Source organism: Fistularia commersonii, chromosome 24 (genome assembly GCF_037954325.1).
Source record: "Fistularia commersonii isolate RoL2024-O1a breed Wild chromosome 24, RoL_Fcom_v1.0, whole genome shotgun sequence".
Lineage (NCBI taxonomy): Eukaryota > Metazoa > Chordata > Actinopteri > Syngnathiformes > Fistulariidae > Fistularia > Fistularia commersonii.
This window is the reverse complement of record NC_141307.1, coordinates 10,759,735-10,783,952: the sequence shown is the minus strand read 5'-3', so window position 1 is coordinate 10,783,952 and position 24,218 is coordinate 10,759,735. Positions and strand designations below refer to the sequence as shown.

At 42.0% G+C, this 24,218-nt stretch overlaps 2 protein-coding genes across 2 annotated transcripts; one reads left to right on the top strand and one right to left on the bottom strand.

Moving 5' to 3' along the window:
- Positions 1-1,558: 1,558 nt before the first annotated feature.
- On the bottom strand, positions 1,559-9,053 carry ccdc126 (coiled-coil domain containing 126). The gene is made up of 4 exons (XM_086171635.1): positions 8,722-9,053; positions 3,842-4,071; positions 3,442-3,689; positions 1,559-3,346 (listed from the first exon to the last, which is right to left on the bottom strand). The coding sequence occupies exons 3-4, from the start codon at positions 3,677-3,679 to the stop codon at positions 3,099-3,101; spliced, it is 486 nt and encodes a 161-aa protein (XP_086027761.1). The 5' UTR covers positions 3,680-3,689; positions 3,842-4,071; positions 8,722-9,053; the 3' UTR covers positions 1,559-3,098.
- Positions 9,054-21,927: 12,874 nt separating this feature from the next.
- On the top strand, positions 21,928-23,421 carry npy (neuropeptide Y). The gene is made up of 4 exons (XM_086171328.1): positions 21,928-21,990; positions 22,191-22,378; positions 22,972-23,061; positions 23,148-23,421. The coding sequence occupies exons 2-4, from the start codon at positions 22,191-22,193 to the stop codon at positions 23,167-23,169; spliced, it is 300 nt and encodes a 99-aa protein (XP_086027454.1). The 5' UTR covers positions 21,928-21,990; the 3' UTR covers positions 23,170-23,421.
- The last annotated feature ends 797 nt before the right edge of the window (positions 23,422-24,218 follow it).

Below are 24,218 nucleotides of genomic sequence, written 5' to 3'. Positions count from 1 at the left end.
GTGTCTGCCACGCCCCCTTCATGATAAACATTTGCATGGATGTCAATAAACCTCTCCACACCCGAACTTTAAATCTTTTACAAAATTAAAAACTAGGAAACAAACTCTTATATGGCTTATAAGGTGGGGAGAGTGGACTCCTACAAGTACATCAAGGTCCAGATTAACAATATACTGGATGCATTCTGCAGGAAGGGTCATTGCAGGATGTTCTTGAGGAGACTGAGGTCGCTTGTCATCTGTAGCTCCTCAACACCTTCTACCAGCGCACTCTTCTTCGCTTTAGTGTGCTGGTGGGGCGGTGAGGTCTACAGACTCAACAAGATAGTGAGGAAAGCCCGCTGGGTGGTGGGACTGCAGCTGGACCATCGTTGGACCACCCGCTGCCAGTAGGGAGGGTGAAGGACAAACAGGGAGCCATCCTGGACAATCCTTCCCACCCCCTGCATGGCGAGCTGAGGCTGATGTGCTCCTTCGACCAAAGCTTCATCCCACCCCAGTGCAGAACTGAACGCTTTTAGATGCCCCTTTGTGCCCACCGCCAGCAGGCTGTACAACAGCAGTCTGGACGGCGCACATCTCTGAGGTGCATCTGTGCTTCTTCCACAACCTCACTACCGCATCCATTCAGACGTCATTCCCTCACCCCGCTGGCTTTCTTATCCTTTTTGGGCCCGGCCTGCATGTGTCCTGCCTATTTTTGTTTATTTTACTCTCGTCATTGCTATTATCACTCTATTTCTATTGTCGTTTAGTTCTGGTTGTCTATTTTTCGCCCCTATTGTTTCTTTATGCTGTCCATTCTTATCCCTGATGTTGTTGTTGTTCTCCCTGCTGTCTATTTATTTGTGGATATCTTACCATCTTCTCTCTATTTATATTCATATTTATTTTTGACATAATTGTTGCGCTGCTGTGACAAAGGAATGTCCCCCATGGGGATCGACAAAGTTTGTCTTACTTATACTGTATGATTCATTTTTTCGCAATTTGCGGTACATTGCACTTTCATAAACTTAGACCCATGACACTTGTGTACTATGCTGCTATTGTTTTATGACTATTTTTAGTTTTGCCTGTATAAGGTGGTTTGTCTATTGCAGTGTGTTATTTAGGTGTTACGGCATAAAAAAAAAACAAGCGTCATTTTTAGATATCATGTAATGTTCATGAGGAAAATTATGTCCACATAAGGGTCCACCCAAATGCGATCTCCAGGAGCTTGGACCAGAGGATGTGGGTTCAATGTTTATCCTTGTTATTTGGCTTAAGAGATCTGATAAGTATATTAAAAAAAAAAACCTAAGTGTCATATTTTGACATTGTGCAGCTTTTGTGGACAAAAAAGAATGTCCACATATTTGGACACTCATTTTTAATTTCTATAGAGCACGATTGAGTCAACTCAAAATATGACGTGGATGCCAGGTCTTTAGGCATTATTTTTCTATTTTTCAATGTTTTTCTCTACTTTCTGTCATCTGAAATTAATGGATGACACTGGAAATGTGTTGGAAATTAGTCCAGCAGGTCTAAATTGATAACGGATCATACAACATCGGTGTTTCCAAACTGAGCCTTTGTTCATTTTACTAACTTGCTTTACAACCAAAAAAAACAAAACCAAAAAAAATGGATTTTCTGGCAACTAGAAAGGATAATTCAATTTACCTACCAGTCTGCAAAACACTCGAAGCTCATTTCTCAATTCATCTTTGCCCACACAGTCACATAAACCGCCATACTCACTCTTCGTCACTATCTGTCACATTGGCAAAGAAATACATCAGTGGCTGGATTTTAAGAAACACATTTATATATATATATTAGTTAGGCAATTTTATTAGCAAAGTAATCTCGTTTTAAGTGACTGTCTCACAATCCTTCTTTTTGCATAATGAAGCAGAATACACTTATTGTATTCCAAAATTATTAAGTTGCACATTTCAGTCATGTATGCAACATTCTGAGCAGAGTAAAAGGCCTATTACTACTACTAGCGTATGTTTTGACATTTTTATCCTCACTTGACTTTCTCACACTCACCGAGATGCAAAGTATTCAGCGGGTGGGAGTGACAAAATAATGCTCATTAAAATGGGTTGCTGTCTATCAACTGAGCACTGCAAGACTTTTCACACAGCTTTGTCAGCGGAAAGATGAGGAGCGCTTAAAATCCAAACACCTAATAGTCGAGTTAAATTAGCCCAGGATAGTTAGAAAAATGTCTATAATTGTCACAGTGCAAAATGAACCCTGAACATGTACAAGTAGCCGGTCACCCGACAACGGCGCCTTAAAAGTACTGACCCCACAGTACATTCAGCCGATCCCATATTGAAACTGAAACAACTATTGAGTTGAGGTGAAAGAGAAATAAAAACATTGCTTTGCAATTAAGCCTATGCATTAGTATGCACAATATATCAGTGGTCATCTTATATCTCAGCATAAGCCGCAAACGGTTTCACAGCAACTGTTAAGTGCAGGTAAATTCCTACCTTTCGATGGAGTGCAAATAACTGTCTTTGGATTTATTACCGATGAAACGCATGATTACTCGTCCTTATAGTTTCTACGTCTGTTATGAAGAGTGTCCTCTGTGTGCCTCGTGGATTAGACGAAAAGGCTAAACAGAGCTACTGTCAACAATCATGAAACTATTTCAGCATGTTGATTCGCTGGAGCTTCGAAGGTATCTACTACATACATAAGAGGCTTTTCTAATATATAGGCGTAAAACATTTCCGATTCCAAAAAAATGTCTATACACCTCTGCAGTCACTTAAGGTCAAATGATGAACTGTGATCCTTGACGAAGGCAAAACAAACAAACAAACGAAAAAAAAAAGTGTGACATACTCGGCTGTGGAAATATAAAAATTGTGCGGTGAAGCATTGCTTAAAAGAATCAAAAAAACTGAACAAAACACAAACAATAAATATCAGCATATGACAGAACAGAGCGTAAAGAGAGATCCATCCCTCATTTGAAGTTTCTGGATGTCTGCATTGCCTCCCTGTTGTTCTTCATTATTCTGATTACATCAGGAATAACGGGAAATAAGGGAACGCGTTACATATATATAAAAAAAAAATTATGTTTCTTTGTGTGGCAGGAGCCTGTTCGGGGCATGTGGGTGAAAACGTGACATCCCTGGAATGGTGCCCTCCTGCCTCAGGGCTTTTTGCAAGGCCACGGGCGCAGGGGCGATAGCGCCCCCGGCTGCTGTGTGAGAGGCGTTGCTGGAGGAGGTGTTGGTGGCCAACTCGATTTTCCCCTCCAGTTTGACCAGCCGTGTCAGAATGTCGTCCAGGAGCACGGCTATTGTCCTCTTCAGGTCGGCTGTGAGCGGGAGGGAGAACGACTCATTCACCTGTTTGATAGATATAACTTTGACGGAATGCTTAACAAGGGATTTAATGTCGGGAAGTAATTACCGTAACCGGCCATTGAGGTTCCCTGCGGTCCGCCCGGCGCGTTCTGGTTCTCCTCGGTCAGGACCTTGACATAACGCCGGCTGAGCTCCAGGATCTGCTCACGCAGCTCAGCGCTGCTCTGGTGGCGCGGCTGCTGCACGGTGTAGTGGAGCAGCATGAGTCCCCACACCAGGCCGAAAACCAACAGCAGCACGCTCAGCTTCTGGGACATGTTCCTCCGCAGGAGTGCACCCAGCATGTTACTGGGGCTGACGGAGGGGAGGGGGGAGGGGGGGAAGGTGGGGGGGGGGGGGTATAACGGCGAGGGCCCGCTTTTGGCCGATTTGCAATCCAAGTCAATGTCGATGTTTTGTTCTGCTTTTTTCTGGAGGGGGCGTCGCCGATTCTGCTGTCACCTAACCTGATATGGAAAATTCCGCCAGTCCACTGCAGGAGAAGATCGACTACACCATCCTCAAGGGTTGGAGTTGTGTGTTCAGTAGGGGCCGACCGGTGGGACCACGATGAAGTATTCACTCAGACAACTGCGAGGGGGGGGGATTTATTTCCATCCTCTTTCTGTTGTAAGATACTGAGCGGCGAATGTCCAACGCAGACCAGGTGTTGAGAGAGGGCATCCACAAACCATTCCTGGGAAAAAGGATATGAAGATTAGAAGAAAACACACATGGAGCAATTGTCAGCGACAAAATAAACTATTTAGCAATTTATCGCCCATGGTGTTATGACTTTTTTTTTTTTTTTTTCCACACGGTGTTTGGATTTCCTTGTGTTGTGTATCAATGTGTAGCCACTCAACTACATCTTATAATACATGTGCATAAACTGGAAATATACATGCAATTAACTGAAAAACTATTTGTAAAAGCAATCAATTTCTCTCAAAGTAGCTTTTATTATACTTTATTTATTTTTTTACTTGTGTGTCTACCAGATTGTATCTGTGCAAAAATGTACACATTTGTTTAGCCTATGAGAAAGTGTTCGGCTTTTTTTTTTATCCTTTTCTACCTTCCAGCACAATTACCGTATTTTCCGGACTATAAGTCGCATTTTTTTTTCATAGTTTGGCTGGGGGTGCGACTTATACTCTGGAGCGACTAATATGTGAAATAATTGAGCTTTCTGGATCTGATGTGTGTGTGTCTGTGTCTGCGTGTGTGTCTTTAATATAACAGCGATCGTCACACACACGCCAACCAATCAAAATTCAGCGGGGGCGGGTCATGGCAGAAGTGCGTTGCGAAAAAAGAAGCTACCAGCGACTTCTGTACCTATGAAAATTGATCATTTCAACATTCGCGCTAACTTATAAAAACAACTGAGAAGGGCTGAACAAAAATGGCACCGAAAAGAAAATCACATTCTGCAGGTTGCAATCCGGAAATAGTGAAATATGCAGAAAATGGCGATCGAGCACCAGAAAAAGTTTGAAGTGAGTGAGAAACTTGTAAGAGACTGGCGAAAAGCGGAGGTTACTCTTACTGAAATGAAGAAAACTAGAAAAGCTAATCGCGGGCTAAAAGCTAGCTGGCCACGGCTAGAAGAAAGAGTTCACACATGGGTGCTTGAACAACGTGCTGCCGGGAGAGGCTTGTCAACAGGACAGTTGCAAAGGAGATTAATAGAAATGACTTTACGGAAGGACCTTCCTGGTGTTACCGCTTCATGCTCTATCAGAGCAAGGACGCCATCCTGTCGGGATCCAAAAAGGCTGGAATAATTGGAACTGCAAGTGACGATGACTCTGACGTAAGCGACGTACCGGTAGAAGAGGAAGCGGCGCACCGTCTACCTTCGGAGTTGTTCAGAAGTGACACCGAAGAAGAAGATTTCATTGGATTTAGTGATTAAGAGTGATACAGATTGTTTGGTTGTAGCATGTGCTATATGCTATCATTATTTGAATGACTCTTACCGTAATATGTTACGTTAACATAGCCTACCAGGCACGTTCTCAGTTCGTTGTTTATGCGTCATACAGGCTATACTTGTTCAGCCTGTTGTCCTCTATTCTATTTTCATTTTAAATTGCCTTTCAAGATGAAATGTCTATTCTTGGTGCTGGATTTTATGAAATAAATTTCCCCCCCAAAAAATGCGACTTATACTCCAGTGCGACTTATATATGTTTTTTCCTTCTTTATTACACATAGCTGGTGCAACTTGAATTCCAGGCTTGGAGCGACGTATAGTCCGTAAAATACGGTATAGTTTCCCCCTAATTTCGTTGTGTGGTTGTGCAATGACAATAAAGTTTCTATCTCCACTGTCTATCATCAAGTCTCTTGAGTCTTTCGGAAATGTTGCACTTTGAGCTGGCGCTGCACGGTGACATTTAGGAGTTGGACGAACGTGCTGATTTTGCATACACAAACGTTTCTGGGTAAAATAAGAGGAATAACAGACTCATTCATATTGGCAGGGAAGCACCGGGTTCTAGAAAAAGGGGGTACACGAAGGCGGACTCCATTGACCGCTAGGTCGGGTTGCACAATCGCTAACCCTTTCAACAAATCTTTCACGGCTGCCCGGAAACCCGATCACCAGTTTGGTTACAGCTCCAGATCCAAGTCACAGAGTGTCGCTTCGATCCCACCCCTCAGAGATGTTCGAGGGGCGTGCAAAGGGTTTGCACGAGCACGCCGCACACAGGCCTCGCTGATTAGGTGGCGATATCTCAGTTTTCACAACTTTGTCACCTGGTTCATTCGCAATGCTTCCTCCTGGGTGTGGTGGTATCACTTCCTATTGAAGTGTGAGAGGAAGGCACTGTTGGAGAGAATCAATTATGAAAAGTGAGCTGAAAGTCTGAAGACACACACACGTCCTTCCAATGACCTCTGCACTGCCGAGGATCATAGATGAGCCGTGACACAATTTTCCACATAACTTTGGGAAACATTTACTCCTCCAGAAAACACCTCAGTTATATTTTCCTGCCTGTGAGACGCAGCATAGCCTTCCTTTCTAACGATTAACTACTAGAAAGCTAAACCCGGGGAGGGATCGGTTTTAACCCTCGCCAGTAAATTTTGATGCGTTAAAATACAGCGAGTGTTACATACTTTCTCCGGAAGGCCAGCTCGAGCTCTGACTTGGCTGTCTGTTAGCTGCTACGCAATATGCTGCATAAATGCAGACCATTGTTAAAACACTCTTGCTCTCGGATCTTCAAAAAGCGGAAACACACAAGTATGTAGACCAGAACAATGCCCCCACCCCCACCCCCACCCCCTCCAAAAAAAAAAAAAAAACACATTCAATGGATTGCATTGTTGTTGGAATTGAACACGTCAATATTAATGCCTTCCTAAAACCTAAAATTAAAAGTATCTTCAATACATATATCCATTTTATTCTGCAGCTGCAGTAGAAGAGACAATCCCCCGGCTACAATTGCTCGTTCTTTTCACTCCAATGTGTGGCATTCCCAGCGATTATCCGTAGCCGCTGAAGTTTCTCTGCAGCTCGCAAAGTTCCACGTCTTCTGACTCTGTGGTTGTTTGTCCATCTGTTGTTTGTCCACTTTGTCTATGGCTGACTTTGGGGCTTCTGTTATTGAGATATATGTGGCTTTTTTTTTTAATCCATTTGTTATTTTCATCAAAAATGAAACACTGCCACACAATAGACGACCGATTTAAAAAAGTAATTATCTAATTCAGCTTATAAAAAACAGTGTTATGTAAGCTGAGCAAAAAAGCTTGAGTTGATTCACCTGAGTGCGCGCTTGTTCGTGTCCTCATGTGTCCTAAATTGCGATTTTAGGCGACTGATCCGTCCACCAAAGCGTGGCAGGAGTTTGAGTAATCACAAAAAAGTACTTAAAATTGTCCATTCATGCACATCTCATCTGTTTCTGAATTTCAGAGCATTTAAAGCATGTCTTTGAATCCAAATTCGGTTAGAAAGCCATTACAAACTCATGCTGTGACATTGGTTTGAATCCGCTGTACTGCAGAAAAGCAAAAAATAATACCGACTGCACACACGTTTGTTTGCACACAAACACAAGCACACACACCTTAAGGATAAATATAAAATCAAGCCCAGCTAGTTTAGCCTCATCCAAAATCCTAGATGTTATTGTATGTGTTGACATTTCCCTCCCGGGTAGTCATGGGACTGACTCCTCAAGGACCATACCCTCCCCCCAACGCAGGCTGCTCACACTTGTGAAAATGTAGGATGTTACAACCGAAGAACTCCTTCTTGCCAACTGCCGTTAAGACAACCCCTGAGCGCCTGACAAGGGTCAATAACCATGCACTATCTCAGGAACAATTAGATTCACGAGATTGTTCACCTCTCCTGCTATTTTCATTACGGTCAACACTGTACTTAACCTGTTTATTTAAGTTTCTGCCTCAAACGTGCACAATGTGAGTTTTAAAAGACGTCAATATGCACTTCTGGAACATGCATGCAGCAGTTCAGGTTTCAATTGGCACGTTTTCTCCCGAGTTGTGTCCTGTTAACGCTTCGTTGCAATGATACGCTTCTTATTTACATTTTGCTTTTTCTGTCCATCTATCCGTCTACAATGGGGACAGCAGAATATGATGTTTACTGCACAGGGAATTAAGTTTCCTGACTGTACATATGATAGTAAAAACTTTAATTCACACCCAGAAGCGCGTAGATATTTTCCTCCGCCTTCAAACAATTTTTCTTTGGACAATTTTTTAACTTTGCAAGAGGGTTTAAAAAAAACCTTGCCTACGTCGACAGGATGTGTTTACACTGAGAAGACACACGGCCCCGGGTTAAAAATAAAAATAACCCACCCCCGACCCCGCTAAGGTCAACAGTGACCCACACAACTGTTACTTGTCATTCACGAGGTTTGCGGGGGATCTAAAAGTCCCTGTGTTTTACGAGTTAAACCGCAACTCGGCGTGTGTGTGTGAGAAAGTGTCGAGCTGAAACACACAAGTGATGATGTAACGGGTTCCGCACCGTGTTGACTGTACATGGACATGCTAATAAACTGTGATGTCAATAACAATCATTACACAAGACGCTGCGACGCAGAGACATTAAAAATAAGATTCTTAAGTTAATAAACTTTATTTACCTACCACGTCTGTTGAGGTGATTTTAACACCAACTAATAGTTTATAAATAAGAAAAGAACAGATACTGTACAACTCAACTCAAATATTAGCACGCTAGCTTGGAGGCACTTGAACCCAAGAGATAATGCTAAATATTGAAGCTAATGCTAAAGGGGAGAGGTCGCGGGTGAGGAGTGTCCGTGGAAATGCTGTCACTTACCCACTTTCCTCGGCGTGTTCACGCAGAGGTCACCCCGTGGAGGAAAAGAGGAATGACCGCGACCCGGTGAACCGGCTGCTAAGCGACACGGCGCTCAGTCGGCTCCAACCTCTGGAGACTACGTCACCGGCTGATGCTATTCCTTTTTTTTGTTTGTCTTTTTTTGTTTGTTTTGGATTGAAACCCGAGGATGGATGCGTTTGCGGGCTCTGCCTGAAACGCCGCCGCTCGTCCCCATCGGAAAGTTCCCCGCCTCTCCTGATCCCCGGTGCACGGAAACGACACCGCTGTAAAAAATCTGCGGGCGGATTTGGGAACATGCAGCCGCGCCGGATGACTGTCTCGGTTTCGTCCCACCTTCGGTGTTTACGTCATTGGCACCGGTGCATGCTGGGAATTGTAGTTTTACAGCTTTGTACAGTTATACACCATTATAAACAGCATTATAAAATTGATTTAAATTCGCCAATACATATCGCCACCGTCTTGAAATAACTGCTTCATTCATTTTTTTTAATCGTTGTTTTTTTTCTTGGCCTAAATCAACTTCAAAAATGAGATGATTATTGTAAGGATGTGGTGATATAAAGTGTATCAGTAGTATATACAGGACTGTCTCAGAAAATTAGAATATTATGTTCAAGTATTTTATCTTTTGTAATGCAATTAAAAAAAAAACTTTTTCATGATATTCTAATATTTTGAGATAGGATTTTTGAGTTTTCTTAAGTTGTAAGCCAAAATCAGCAATATTAAAATAGTAAAACGCTTGCTCTATTTCAGTTGATTTGTGATGAATCCAGAATGTATGACTTTTGTTTCTATATATACACATACATACACAAATATGCGGAATACTATAAACACAAAATACAAAATCTAAAAGAAACAATGAAAATTATACATACAGGAGCGTCTCAGAAAATTAGAATATTGTGATAAAGTTCTTTATCTTCTTTATTGTAATTAAAAAGATAAAAATGACTTTTTCATGATATTCTAATATTTTGAGATAGGATTTTTTAGTTTTCTTATGATGTAAGCCATAATCAGCAATATTAAAATAATAAAAGATTTGCAATATTTCAGTTGATTTGTAATGAATACAGAATGTATGACATTCTGTTTTTGTAATTGCATTACAGAAGATAAAGAACTTTATCACAATATTCTAATTTTCTGAGACAGTCTGCATATACACATACATACACAAATATACGGAATACTATAGACACAAAGTACAAAATTTAAAAGAAACAATGAACAGGACTGTCTCAGAAAATTACCTGCTCCTCCCGCATTTGTTAGGAAATTTCGTTTAATTTCATCAAACAGAGTCCGAAACACTTTTCCTTTAACACACATGACCTCGTGCAATATTTACAGATCTCATAAATACTGCTTCCAAACTGCTAAGAAAGCAATCAGACGTGGAGCCAAATTTTGAATACCACCTTTGTTAGGTTTTAGCCACACGGAATATTTGCAAAACTGAATGTGCTTTTGGATGTGCTTTCCAGGCACCAGCCCAATTGTTTGACCTGAATGATTCGTAAAAAGTAATGCATTTAGATGATCCTGACGTCACCACTATGCAAATGGTGAATAATTACTGAATATAACATTTTTGAAAATAAAAAAAAAGAATATATCACAAAAAATCTTTAAAAATAATTTTCAAATGAAAAAAAAAAGAAATTATCTTTTTAATTAGAGACTGCTCACTGGTAACTATGTGTATATGTCGGTACAGTGTATTCGAATGTCGAATAAGGCGCCTTAAATAAAGTGTATTTTCATTATTATTGTAAAAACCAAGGCAAGTGGAAAACTGTGGTTTCTGAATTTTAAGCAAAGTGATAATTTAAACCACAGACACTTTTTCCATATTTAGAATACATTTTTTGAATACGTGATTTGTCTGCATGGACTTAAACACCACAAGTCTTTGCAAGAAGACAAAAAAATATTCAGGAATCATAACATTAATTGACGTGTGTGTAAATGAAATAATTTTTTCAGTTGACTCAAAAATGAAGGTTTAAGGAGTTAACAGTGTGTGCTCATTTTTTACTTTTCATCAATTCTTTTTTTCCCCACTTTCTTAAGCGTCTCGCAGGAAAAAGAAAAACATAGGAGGGATGTTCAGGTAGTAGCAGTTCTTTCAGTCATCGTTAGGGGGACCTAAGAGCTTTCCTATGAGGATTTCATCAGTGATAGTAAACAGATGTCTGTCAGTGTTTTGTTTGAGCATCTTAGGCTTTTTTTTTTTTTTTTTTAATACTGCTAGTTTTTGAAGCTTTATCATATTTGTCAAAGGAGATTTAAAATGAAGCTAGTTGGAAAAGGTTAGATGATTGGCTTAAACACTTGCCTGTTATATATGCAACTGTTGCACAGCTAAGCCCTGGATGAGGGCTCCATGTGTCACGGTCAGTGTTGACATTGTGCTGGTATTAACTATCAATCATAAATGAAGGTGCACAATCAAAGCTTAAACTAAGTTGATTTGGGTGCTCAGATGTGATAAAAAAGCAAAACAAGGATTCATAAATGCAGATCTGTGCAATTTACACCATGTGTGGCTACCATGTTGGCTAGCATTTATCAATTACAGCAGGTAAAATTAGGATGCAAAGCAAAGAAAATGAAATTCTTAAGTCAAAAGGTTTGTCTATTTTGTTCATTTACATGATCCTCCATTGTAATCGTTAGCCGGACTGGACCGGTTTTTCCCTCTTATGTCATTTTCAAATATCCGTGCCATGAAACGGTCAGTCGGCACACGTAGGGACTTGCGTGATGGGTGTTCGCGCGGGGAAAGAAAGCCCACCCACTCAACATGTCACCAAAATAACAGCAGAGCGGCGGATCTATACCCAGTGATGAGCACGATTTTTAATTTGCGGATAGATTTACTGTCTCCGATTGATTAATCCTATTCCTCACGGCAGATCAGCTGCGATGAGAGCTGATTTAATCCACAGTATGAATGGAGAATGAGGCAAGTGGTGTTTTTTTCTGTATTTTTTTTTTTTTTGTAATTCTTCCCCGTTGGCCTGCTTTGCTTTGGACTGAGAAATAAAATTAACAGGGAGAATTAAATAAGAATTCACACCCACTCGGATGTTCTTCGCTTTTAGGACACGAGACGCACGGAATCGGCATCGGCAAAGTTACTGACCAGTTCATCACATGCCGAGTGTATTTAAACGCCAGTGTCACCAAAGGGAACTATACATATATACATATATATATATGTATGTGTGTTTATAAATGTGTGTGTGAGCTGGACGGATGGTGTTGAGAGAAATGAAGCAGAACGGTGCCTGTATGATGGCCCCGATGCACCTGCGCCCCCGTCGCGGCGCCTCGGAGAGGAAACAAGTGGAAGGGGGATCTTATTTGAAAGCTGACACTTCGGATTTTCGCGCTTATCTGGTGTGTATCCGCCTCAACGACGATGTCACCGGGTCACGGCGAGACACCGCGCAAACACTCGAAACAGCCGTGTTTCAAAACTCTCGCAACTTGAACGAGCCGTGACCTCGAGTAACGTTCAAAAATAATTTGACCTCTTTTCATTGATTGCTTTACCTGCAGGCTGGGAAGCAATAGGTGCAGAATTGGATTTGAAAAGTTTCTACATTAGTCTGGTAAGATTGCTAATTTGCAGCAATTAGCTCCCTATGGCAACAGGTAATTTATTTCAGCCATTGGTAGAAGGGGATGAGTTCTATCCTTCCCTGATCTCCATGGAAATTTCGCCCAATTACCGTGCATTGAAACCCTTAAATTACTCCGGCGACCGTCAGGGGTGAGCGGAAAATGTATGCATGGCGGTCCGACACCTTTGGACCGATCACGGGTGAAATCATTTTGCAACTCAGACGTTTACTCCCTCATATCTGCTGCGGTTTCAAAGGAGGACAAACCTGGCCTCTTGTTTGTTCCGGGAGGTTCTGTCATCCAGGTCGCGGTGAGATCTTGTTGCGCATTGTTATGCTCATGGAGTGTTGTTTGTTGGGACAAAAGAGCAACTTTTGTGGGATTACCTGACTTGGAATGGGAAAAAGTAAAGCGAGACAAATAAGGGAAGCCTGTTGGAGCACATGAACTGACGTGCAGGACGTGCTCCGATCCCAGTGTAAGGGATAAAATTTGGGACGGGAGAAATTAATTTAAAAAGATACCTGGTTCAAATATTAAAATGCCCTTTCAGAATTGTCTGGGAGGAATATTTTGAATTTCATTTTCAAAGGATTACTTTCATGGATCGTTCATTCCATTTCCAAGAGACCCAAGTAAATAATTGCTTTTTGAGGACTTAAAAGGTAGTGTGACATTCTGGAATATAATCCAATTTAATTCCTCACAGAGCTCAAGAGGAGGAGAGATTGTTGCTCGTTTATCTTTCCGCTGGTAGATTTTGTTACGTTTTTACTGTGCAACGTTTTTCCCCATGTTCTGGTCAGAATAGATGGAATGAGGCTCCAAACATATTAAACATCAAGCAGGAACTCATTCAGCAATGCCGCATTTGGAGCCTATTCTAACTGTCATTGGGTGAAAGGCGAGATTTGACCTTAACAAGTTGCAAGTCCAGCAGAGAACTCCATATCGGAGCATACAAGTACCGTCATTGCCGGACTATTGAGCACTGAGGGCAGGGAGGGAGCTACATTGGTAGCTCAGCTACATTGAGGGAGCTACATAGGTCTGATAAAATTTGACTGATTGATTGATTGATATGCAATGGAAACGGCATGAGAGGAAAAAATTAAACAGATAATGTACCTGAAGACATGCAGGAACCAAACGGTGTACAGTAGAACATCGGCTTGTGAACGCCCCTTGTCACAAAGAAATCGGCCTACAAACAGTTTTCAATCAAATTTTGAATCCAACTGCAAACAAGCCCTCGGTACACAAACAAACTCACAGACTTTCTGCGTTGTAGCGTTGTAGCGTAGCAACAGTTGTGCATGCTACTCCGCCTTGTTTATGCTACTCCGGCTGAAGTGGCTCAAGGGGCGACTACGTTAACGAAGCAAAGGTCTCAAGTCTTAGAAGTAGAAAAGTGATTGTTAGCTTCATGAACAAATTGGCCAACGAACAGTGTTTTGAATCATTTAAATCATTCAATCAAAAAAAAGTCACAGACCTTCTGCTTTGTAGCGTTGTAGCGTAGCAGTAGTCGTGCATGCTACACAGCGTTGTTTACATCATTCATCGCCATGTTCTCCTGTTGTAACATTTTCTCAGTAAGCTAGCCCTCGTTATGGCTCTCAAAAAGGTTAAAAGTGCTAGAGCTAGAGGTGTTAAAAAGAAGTTAAGAAATTTCAATCGATCTGAAGAAGAAAATAATAGCTAAATGTGAGAGCGGTGTTACTATTACTGATGCCGCCAAGCCCTATGCTATGGCTAAGTCAACCATCTGCACAATCCCGAAGAACAAAGATGTGCTAAAGACGGCTGATGTGGCTAAAAGGACGACTTCGTTAATGAAGCAAAGGTCTCAAGTCTTAGAAAAAGTAGAGAGCGTTTGTATGCTTGGATGAATGAAAGACAGCTAGCCACAGATAGTGTTAGCGAGGGTCTCATATACTTTACTTTTGCTGATATAGTGAAGGAAACCTCAAGCAGAAGCGCTGAAGAGAAGAGAAAGAACACCAGAAGCACAACGATAATTAAGCTTAACTTTAAATCCTTCCTGTATTTTTTGCCAAAGATCAATAATCAGGTACACACTTTTGTGGTGAACCCAAAAGTGACCATTAGGGGAAGTACCCTAGCCATTAAGTTGTCTTGGTGGCAGCCTTGGGGCAGGAACAGCACTGTCAGAGGGTCTCCTGCAGTTGCAGATGGGTACTGGTGGGCCAGAAGGACCGCGGCTTGTGTTGGAAAAGAAGCAAAAAATACGGTGGTTGGGAGGAGTTTCCCTTCAGGAAAGGGAAACAGGCAAACTGGAGACCTGTTGACCTTGACATTGGTGTGTAGCAAAGGAAGCCTTTGTCACCGATTTTGTTTGTGATCTTCATGGACAAGATTTGTCTAGGAGTGTCTGACATGAAATCCTCAAAATTTCTTTTCTTTGCACAGGATGTGATCTTGTTGGAGAAGCCACCTGTCCTGTGTCCGTCTTGGCGTGGGTGTAGCTCTTTGTAATTCCAAAATTCCAAGGACTGCAGATTTTAGGTGCTTTTCAAATGCACTGGATTGATTTTAAAAGTCATAATGTCACTCGATTATCAGGCTTTTTTCCTTTGCTAGGTATTAGCATATTTTGTCCTTTGACCTAAAGCCTGCCTGAAGCGTAGCTATACTTTCCTTTTATTTTCAATCCTTAAAACTAATTACACTTCTGTGAGAACATATTGCAGGTGGAAACGTTTTCTCTCGGCTTTTCCCCCTTCGACTGCGATGTTTTTTTTACAGGGTATCGATCATGATGTTATGTTAAAATGATGTTTGGCACTTTCTTTTCAGAAGTCTGTTCCCGTAGGCTGTACGATACCAGCAACATCTTGACGTATATTTGGTAAATGTATTTCAGACTTTTTAATTCCTCTTCCCTCAGCCGCAGGGAATCGTCAATCTTTGTAGTTACTGCTAACAGTTAAGACAATTCATATTTCATTATATTTCTTATTCTTCCTCCTTTCCACTATTATCTATTACTGTTATGTTTTTTTTACTTGAAACTCAGGCACAACAATTTCCTTCGGGATTAATAAAGTTGTTCTCATCTCATCTCATCTCATCTCATCTCATACATATAGCATTATTTGATGATGTATTCCATTAAAATTAGATTTAAATCCCTTCTAGAATATTCACAGATTAATATATTTATTTACAAAATAAATATATTTATTGAACAAAAAGGATGGTCTGTTATTTTAAGGTTGACACGGCCCATCAATTGCCTGATTCCTGATAAGAAAAGTCCAAGTACTTTTATTTTATTTCTCATCGATAGTAGTTAAAATCTATATTTTCCCATTTTTTTTAACTTGGTAGAATAACTTTTCACGTGAAGCCTTGATGTCATTCCAATACTTTCCTGAAAAATAACTATTATTAATCATTATTAACAGAAATTTTTTTTAGGGATGGCTAAATTCAAGATCTTGATGATGAACTATCAGTCATCAATATTCTCATTGATAAAGGATGCGCTTAAAAAAAAGTTTCCTGAATATATAGGAAGCAGGTATTTGTGACAATGACAGGCCACTATCCCATTGACCTTCTCTTTTACACATGTCTTCACCTCAGTGCCGAGGTTTCAGGCAGCTGACGTCCATCAGGTGTCCGGGTAGCGTGCGTCACACCTGTGCCAAAACAATGAATCACAGCTTTTGGTGGCTTGACCTTCTGTTTGTCTGTCAATCAAAAGTGATTTTTTTTTTTTTTTTTCTCCCCCGACGACTCACCCCGGGAGCAGATGTGGCGGCGACACGCTGGCCGGGATGGAAACTCACGTACAGCTCGCAGTGGATCGCAAGGAAAGCTGATTAAACGGGGGAAAAAAAAAGGCAGATAAATGGAAATGACAAGACAGGATGTTTTGGTCTGTTAAAGTAGCGGTGGTTTAATTCTGGTGACGATGACATCAACGAGGCTTCAGACGGCAGATTCACGGTGGATCACAACCTGAGTAATAACAAAAACACCCGGTGCATTTATAGATTACTCTTTATACTTTTACACTTCAGAATTTATTTGACTTTTACTTGCATTTTTAGCTAGCTTGTCACTGTCTTGTTCTTGTATGTCTTGCTGCTGCTAAACAATTCCCCAAGCATGGGATCATTGAAGCACATCTCAAAGCTTCATGCACGCCTTCCACCATCGAGAGCGTCCTGACCAGCTGTATCACAGTGTGGGGTGTGAGCTGCGTGGAAAAGCTTTGCAACGACACACACACACACCACCCGCCTCACCCGTAAAGTGTCCTCGATTGTGATCAACCCCACTGGAACTGCACCTCCACGCTCCGGATGTTGATCCCCCCCCCCACACACACACACACACACTCTCTACTGGACTCTGATAACATATCAAAATATTGCTACTTGATTCTTTTTTGCACAACTGCTACTTTTTACTGAGAAAACCATCATGCTGCTATTGCACCGTATATCACTGACCTCTTTATGCCTTCAAATATCAGTATGTATCTGCATGCACTTTATTCCTCATAGTTTAATGCTCACTATTTAATCTAACAGTGTACTTTACTGCTAATATGCACTTGATTATTATTATATTGTTAATTTCATGTCACTGAGGGATTGTGAGCTGACTTTGACTTTGAATTGTCCGCCCGTGGGAATGAGAGCGAATGGTTGGATGCGACGCTGTCATGTGACCCTACCTCTCGTCCAATGACAGCTCCTGCACGACACGCGTGGAATTATCAATTATCAATTAATATCAGGTCAGCTTGACTTGGCCATATCACTCTCAGCACCTAAATTCTAATTCTAGGCTTGGAGGGACTTGATCTATTCCTTTTAGTATAAGTAGCGCTAAGTAGCGCTATTGCGACAGTTACATCGCAATAGCTGAAATGATAAACTTTAATATTCTTGTGACTTGGAATTATTGTGCTTTTAAAAAGAAATCAACGTAATGAGCCCCATCAATACTGGTGTTCATTCAAGGAGTCCATCCTTCCCAACCCCCCATTTTAATCAGTTTGTGTTACTTTGTGTTTGTTTCAAACGCTTGTATTCTTCCCTTGGCGTTCATGCATGTGTTTGCTTCATATCGTCGTCCGATATCCCGAACGCAAAGATACATTTGTTTCTCAGGGTGACCTATTTTTCCCCCCTCATCTTCAATTCTTTTTTTTTTTTGTTTTGGTTTTCACCGGTCATGCATGTAATCTGGCACCGCCCGTCCATTTCAAGCTTGAGTGAGATGCGTATTCAAAGAAAGCGCAATTTTCCCCTTCTCCCGCCGCTCAGACACCGACTGACCTCTTAAACTTTGCCAAAGTGTTTCAAAAGCATCTGTTTCTTTCATTTGCGCGCTCGAATAGGCGTAAGGAGGCGGCGCGCCTATTGACGCCGCGCTGAATGTAACCAGAAGACGGCGAGGAATCCTAAATTCCTGCCTGCGATCATTATGATTCGGTCATGACTTTCTCGCCCCGCGTTCTCTCACTTGCGTCTCGTTCCTCTTTGCTTCCTGCATCGTACAAAAGAGCCCTTGGCGCATCCTTCTCCGTGACTTAAAGAGCAGTGCCGCGAAAAGAATACTGATTTGCTAGTTTATTCGACTGGGAGGCGACGCACAAAAGCATCATGAATAGGAGGTAAATGAGGCACTCGGCGATACATTTTCATTTGAAGTGCTATTTGGGTTTTCTTATTAAGTGTTTCTCGGAGATTAGGCGCTTCTTTGCCTGACGTGTCTCCGCATTCACATTTATGCTCTTTTTGTTCAGGTCGAGAGTCTCCGACTCTCTTCCCGTCGGAGGTGAACAAACTCCAAAACAAAATAAGCAGACTGATTGAGTTGTAAAAAAAAAAGAAAAAAAAAACGTTTCCATTCGACACGAGTCCGTTTGAAACGGTTTCAGAGGAAGGGAGGGAAGTCGCTCCGCCCGTCGGTTCCTTTTTCGGAGAGCGGTCGGACGATTCTCTCATGGATCGAGGCTTCGGATCTCTGGGAAACAATCTATCGGCTCTAAAGGGAAATATCATAAACAATAAATTGTGCATATCAGTCGCTATTTATTCATTTTGCATATTCTCATTTGCGTAGAAGTTCAAGGTGGAGGCCCTCCCTGTTTGCAGTGGTGACGGACAGGCCGGCTGATGAGGATTGACAGGAATCTCCACGGACCACAATGTTCGCAGATGACATTGTGATCTCGGGTGACAGCAAAGAACAGGTTGAGGAAAATCTAGAAAGGTGGAGGTATGTGCCGGAAAGGAGAGGAATAAAAGTTAGTCACAGCGAGATGCGTGAATGAGAGGAACTCGGGTGGAACGGGGAGACTACAGAAAGTGGAGATCAAGAAGTTGGAGGATTCCAAGTGCTTAGGGCGGTGGTTCTTAACCTTGTTGGAGGTATTGAACCCCACCTGTTTTACATGCGCATTCCCTTCTTTATTGGATCAAGGATCGTTTCGTTGATGGGTACAAAGAACAGGCAGAGTAGCCTTTTCATGGAATCTGGCTCCCTTCACCTTGAATTCAGCAAGCGCTATGTTCTTGTAGTTCCCATCTCCATGCAGCTGAAGGAAGCCTTCCCTTAGTTTTGCCGGTGCCGGACTAGAATTGCTCATCTTGTCTTTGCAAATCACGCAGTTAGGACGTCGATTCCAATCGCGTTCCGTCATACATGTGAATCCGTATTGTCCGTGTTCTTCCGACCGCTTTCTTTTTTTGCCCGACATAATCAGTATGAAGGGATTAAAACATTAAGAAAGAAATCACATGACGTACCATCACGACAGTCACAAGTTACTACAACTGAGCGCGCCAAAATCCCCGCAGCACGGATAGGCCGAGCTATGTAGCGTGATCACCTGTGATGTCATCACCAATGTGTGTCTTGACCTCCGCCGAACCCCTGAGACCGACTCACCGAACCCCTGGGGTTCGATTGAACCCAGGTTAAGAACCACTGGCTTAGGGTCAACAGTCCAGAGCAACGGAGAGTGTGGAAAAGAGATGAAGAGCCGGATTTAAGCAGGTTGGAATGGGTGGAGAAAAGTGTCAGGTGTACTATGAGATAGGAGACTATCAGCCAGAATGAAAGGAAAGGTGTACAAGTCAGTGGTGAGACCTGCGATGCTGGAACAGTAATAATGACCAAAAGACGGGACGCAGAGCTCGGTTGCAGGGATTAAGATGCTATGGATCTCTTTGGGAGTGGATAGAATCACGAATGAGTCCATCAGAGGTTGTTGGGTCGTGTATGGAGGAAGGATAGTGAATTTATTGGTAGACGGATGCTTGAATTGGAGGTCTAGACCAGTGTTTCCCAACCACTGTGCCGTGAGAGATCATCAGGTGTGCCGTGGAAAAATGCCCACTTTCACCTGATTGGTTTGAAAATTATTTATCCAATGCAAATAATGTGTCTTCCTATGTCTATGTGGGCAGTGTGTGCATTCCATGGCAACGGGTGGTGAATTGACCTGTGCATCTGTGTATCTGTGTATCATTTTTAAAATAAAAAGCACTTGCATCAACGTAAACAAACAGGCAGCATTGCTGAAAACGACCAAGACGAGTGAGAAAGCAGTGAAAGCTGCTATAAAGTTGCTGAACTCGTCTCTAAATCCAAACAGCAAAACATTAATACTACCTGCCGGCAAAATGATTGTAGAAGAAACGCTCGGCTCTGGCGTTGATAAAGAAATAGCCAGAGTTCTCTCAAATAATATCATTTCCAGACATATTGATGTCATGTTGACATTGACATGACATAGATGACATTTTAATTCCTCTTCCTTTGGCCGAAGGGAATACTCAAATCTTTGTACTTTTTAAGACCTTGAAAAACTTTATAGCCTTGACTTTGACACTTTATATTTTTATTTGTATTTCTTACTCTCCCTCCTTCCTACTATTATCTATTATTGTTATGTTTGACTTGAAACTCTGGCACAACAATTTCCTTCAGGATAAATAAAGTTGTTCTTAGTCTTGTTCTTGTTCTTGTTCTTGTTCTTATTCCTATTCTTATTCTTATTCTTATGTCTTCAGACATTGAAAAAAGTGCCCTGGAAAAGTTGCACATCGGTGGGAAATTTGCATTGCAACTTGACGAATCTACAGATATTAGATACATTAGATTTCACATTAAGTAAATTGAGACTACGGTTTCATTCTAATTCGTTAAAAAATGTTTTTGACATATTTATTTGGTGGTGCGCCGTGTGATTTTTCTAATGTAAAATATGTGCCGTGGCTCAAAAAAGGTCGGGAAACACTGATCTAGAGGAAGACTAACGAGAATATTTATGGATGAAGTGAGAGCGGATATGAAGGTAGTCGGTGTGACAGACGAGGATCCAGAGAACAGGGTAAGATGGAGAAGGTTGACCAGCTGTGGGGACACCTGAAGGGAAACGTCCAAAGGAGGAGAAGAGGAAGAAGACTCACATTTGCGCAATAATAGGCTTAAAACGTTCCCTTTTTTCAGAACGCTTACAATACGGTGTCAGGCTAGCTGGTGTCTGCACACTGTGACGGTGACCTCGCATCTTCTCTCGAGTACTTGGGCTAGATCTTGTAAACCATCTCGCCAGGTAACCACCGTTATTATCTCCATTCAGCCGCCGGCAACCATAAAAACCTATCTTTAACCTAAAAAAACAAAAACTGTGCAATATTTCATTTCACTGTGCAATATTCAGAACTGTGCAATATTTCATTTCATAACAGCTACACCACAATTTTTCCTTTTATCATACCATTGTGCACTCCTTACCTCACTTGTTACTAAGACACTTATAGTTTTATCACTTGTTTACTAAGACACTTTATAGTTTCACTGAGACACTTTATAGTTTATAGTTTATTTTTATTTCTAATTCTGCCTTTTTCTTTTTATTATTTATTACTGTTATATTTTCTGTAACTCTGGCACAACAATTTCCTTCGGGATTAATAAAGTTGTTCTTATCTTATCTTATCTTATCTTATCTTATCTTATCTTATCTTATTGTTTTTTTTTTTGTTTTTTTGTTTTCCTGTGCCGAATTTCATTTTAAACGACCCAGTTGTGATGTGGCAGCGTTGAAATACATGTCGGACGCAACTCGACGCGATAAAAAGCAAGGGGTGTGTGACGATCAAACACCCCGGAATTGAATCCCAATCGCTTTGTAAACAACTCCGAATGAGTAAAATCTCCACATTCACAAACGATTTATTTGAAAAAATTGAAATACGGCAGTCGGCGGGGCAACATTTACTCCATATTGCACAGCTGCGAGGATTTGTTTGTGTTCTTTAAACGACCCGGGTCTAAATTAAACCAAGACTTCTAATTTTAGTGTTTGTTTTTTTTTCATGAAATATATCACAATACTTTGTTGTTTGTTTTTTAACACACTAATGAGAGCATCACCGGTGACGTCTGCCAGAAGAAAAGCGGTGACACGCAATCGAGCGGAGCGCCATCTCTGACGCGTTTTGCGCGGCGTATAAAGCCCGGGGCGCACCGCAAGAGCGCGGTTAAAAGCAGAGGAGACACAGCAACGCAAACATCCCTCTCCCTGAACCCACAGGAAAGGTGAGTATCTCTCTTTCGCCGCAGAATAATGTCAAAATACAGCCGATTCAAGGCGGTAACTTTAAACTTTATTGCGTTTACCGCGGATATGGTACATTTGCGCCTCTCCAGGTGATCCTTACAAAACAGATAAATGATGAGACATGTGATGGATGTGTGTGGATAAGAGGTGGTTTATGGCACAACTCCCAATTTGTCAGATGCATCCTAACTTGGTGAGCTGGCTGGGCACTCTGGGGTTCCTGCTGTGGGCGCTGCTCTGGCTGGGCACGCTGACCGAGGGGTACCCGGTCAAGCCGGAGAACCCCGGGGAGGACGCGCCGGCGGAGGAGCTGGCCAAGTACTACTCAGCCTTGAGACACTACATCAACCTGATCACAAGACAGAGGTAGGACCGGTCGCATCCTGTCTTAAGAATTGAGGCTTTTGGGAATAATAATCCTGCTTTTTATTCACGCTACTCCCTTTTTGGTGACCCAAATGTGAGTCTCCGTGACCTTAAAGTCCCGGGTTCGTGGGGGTGTGTCGATGTGTCAAATGTTTTAGTTCGCGACGTCGTACTATGTATAACGATCGGGTCGTACAGCGACGCGGTTGTTCGTCAAACAGCTAAAAAAAAAAAACAGAAACCTTGTTGGAGCAACAAGTCAGAGAGCGTTCATCCGTCTTGCGGCAGATCTTGGAGACGGTTCGGAACTATTCGACGCCGGCCGTCATGCCGTTTCAAACTATCAGCAGGTGTTCTCTCTCTTCAAAAGGTTTTTTTGGGTGGTTTGGCAGGACAGGCGTGCCAACTTATCACCCGAGGAGCAGAGAACAGAAAACCCCTCGTCGGGTCGGGTCTTTTCTCGGTGTGAGGACAAGTCGAATTATTTTAACGCGCTCCTGTTAAACCCATCCCATTTATCCCTGTGATTTGGCGCGAGATATCCCGAGATACTGAATCCTTTTGTTGTTTTTTAATTTTTGCTTGTATCCCAGGTATGGAAAAAGGTCCGCTCCTGAGATTCTGGACACGCTAGTCTCTGAGCTGATGTTGAAGGAAAGCACAGACGCCCTTCCACAGTCGAGGTGCGTCGGTCGATCTAATTGCGACTCCGATGTCCGCCGTAATCCTCAAAAGGATATTACAATAATCTTTCCTCCTATCTCGCCAGATACGACCCGTCATTGTGGTAACGTCCTCATCTGTATCGACTCTCATCACGCCGCGCCCGTCATGGCCTCCACGCATCCGCCCCCCCCCCCCGTCAACTCAGCCACGAGAGCCGCCTCCACACTCGGCGTCTCCTCCTTCCATGAGCTCCAGTCCGCGCCGCTTCACGCCAATAAAAATTGTAAATAATCGGATCGTAATCCTGATACATCGCAAGTCAAGTCGGGGAGCCCAACGTTGATTGTGCTATTAAAGAATCGTTTGAACACACCAAAGATGCGTCATAAACCTTATATTATTTGTTTGCATATTGTCGGGAAGACCCAGCAATGGTGCTCGAGGGAATCGGGAATAACATAATAATACCTAATCGATTAATACCTAATCGGATGAATACATAGACATTCCTCCATCTGGATTCCTTTTCTTGTGAACATTTCCAAAGTAGCTTGAAACCTGCCTCTGGCTGCTTTTTGCAGAAAAGAGATGTTTCCCTAAAGGCGGCGGAAGTTTATATTTCTCAGACAAAAGCTGATTCGGAGAAGGTTTTTTTTCACGCCTTAGGGGGGAGCAACAACAAATTGTTTTTGATTATTCACGCGAGCGGAAATGCATGTGCTCCGATGATTTGATAGCATTTTACAAAACTTTCTCTTAAACAAAGGGCAGAGGTCAGGTTTATACTTGCTGTGCCACACCTTAGCTTCTGGTTGTTTACAAATCAGTCTCAGGTGTGACAGAAGTTAAGTAAGTGTTGCAACATGTCATGAAGAATATTTCAACACACACACACATACACACACACACACACACAGATAGGCATTGAACGCGGGTCAGTTCAAAACGTCAACTGTGCATATGGCGTCATCTTGTGGTCGTTATGGATAAAGTGCAAGTGTAATTCTACGAGTGGATAATCCACCTCAATTTGGCATTCATTATTATTTTCATTATACAAATACAAATTAAGCTTTATTTCACTCTAGTCCCTGCACAGTCTGCAGCCATAGTTAAACGGAAAACCTCAAGTAAAAATGATTTTATTTAGTTAAAAAAAAAAAACACACACACA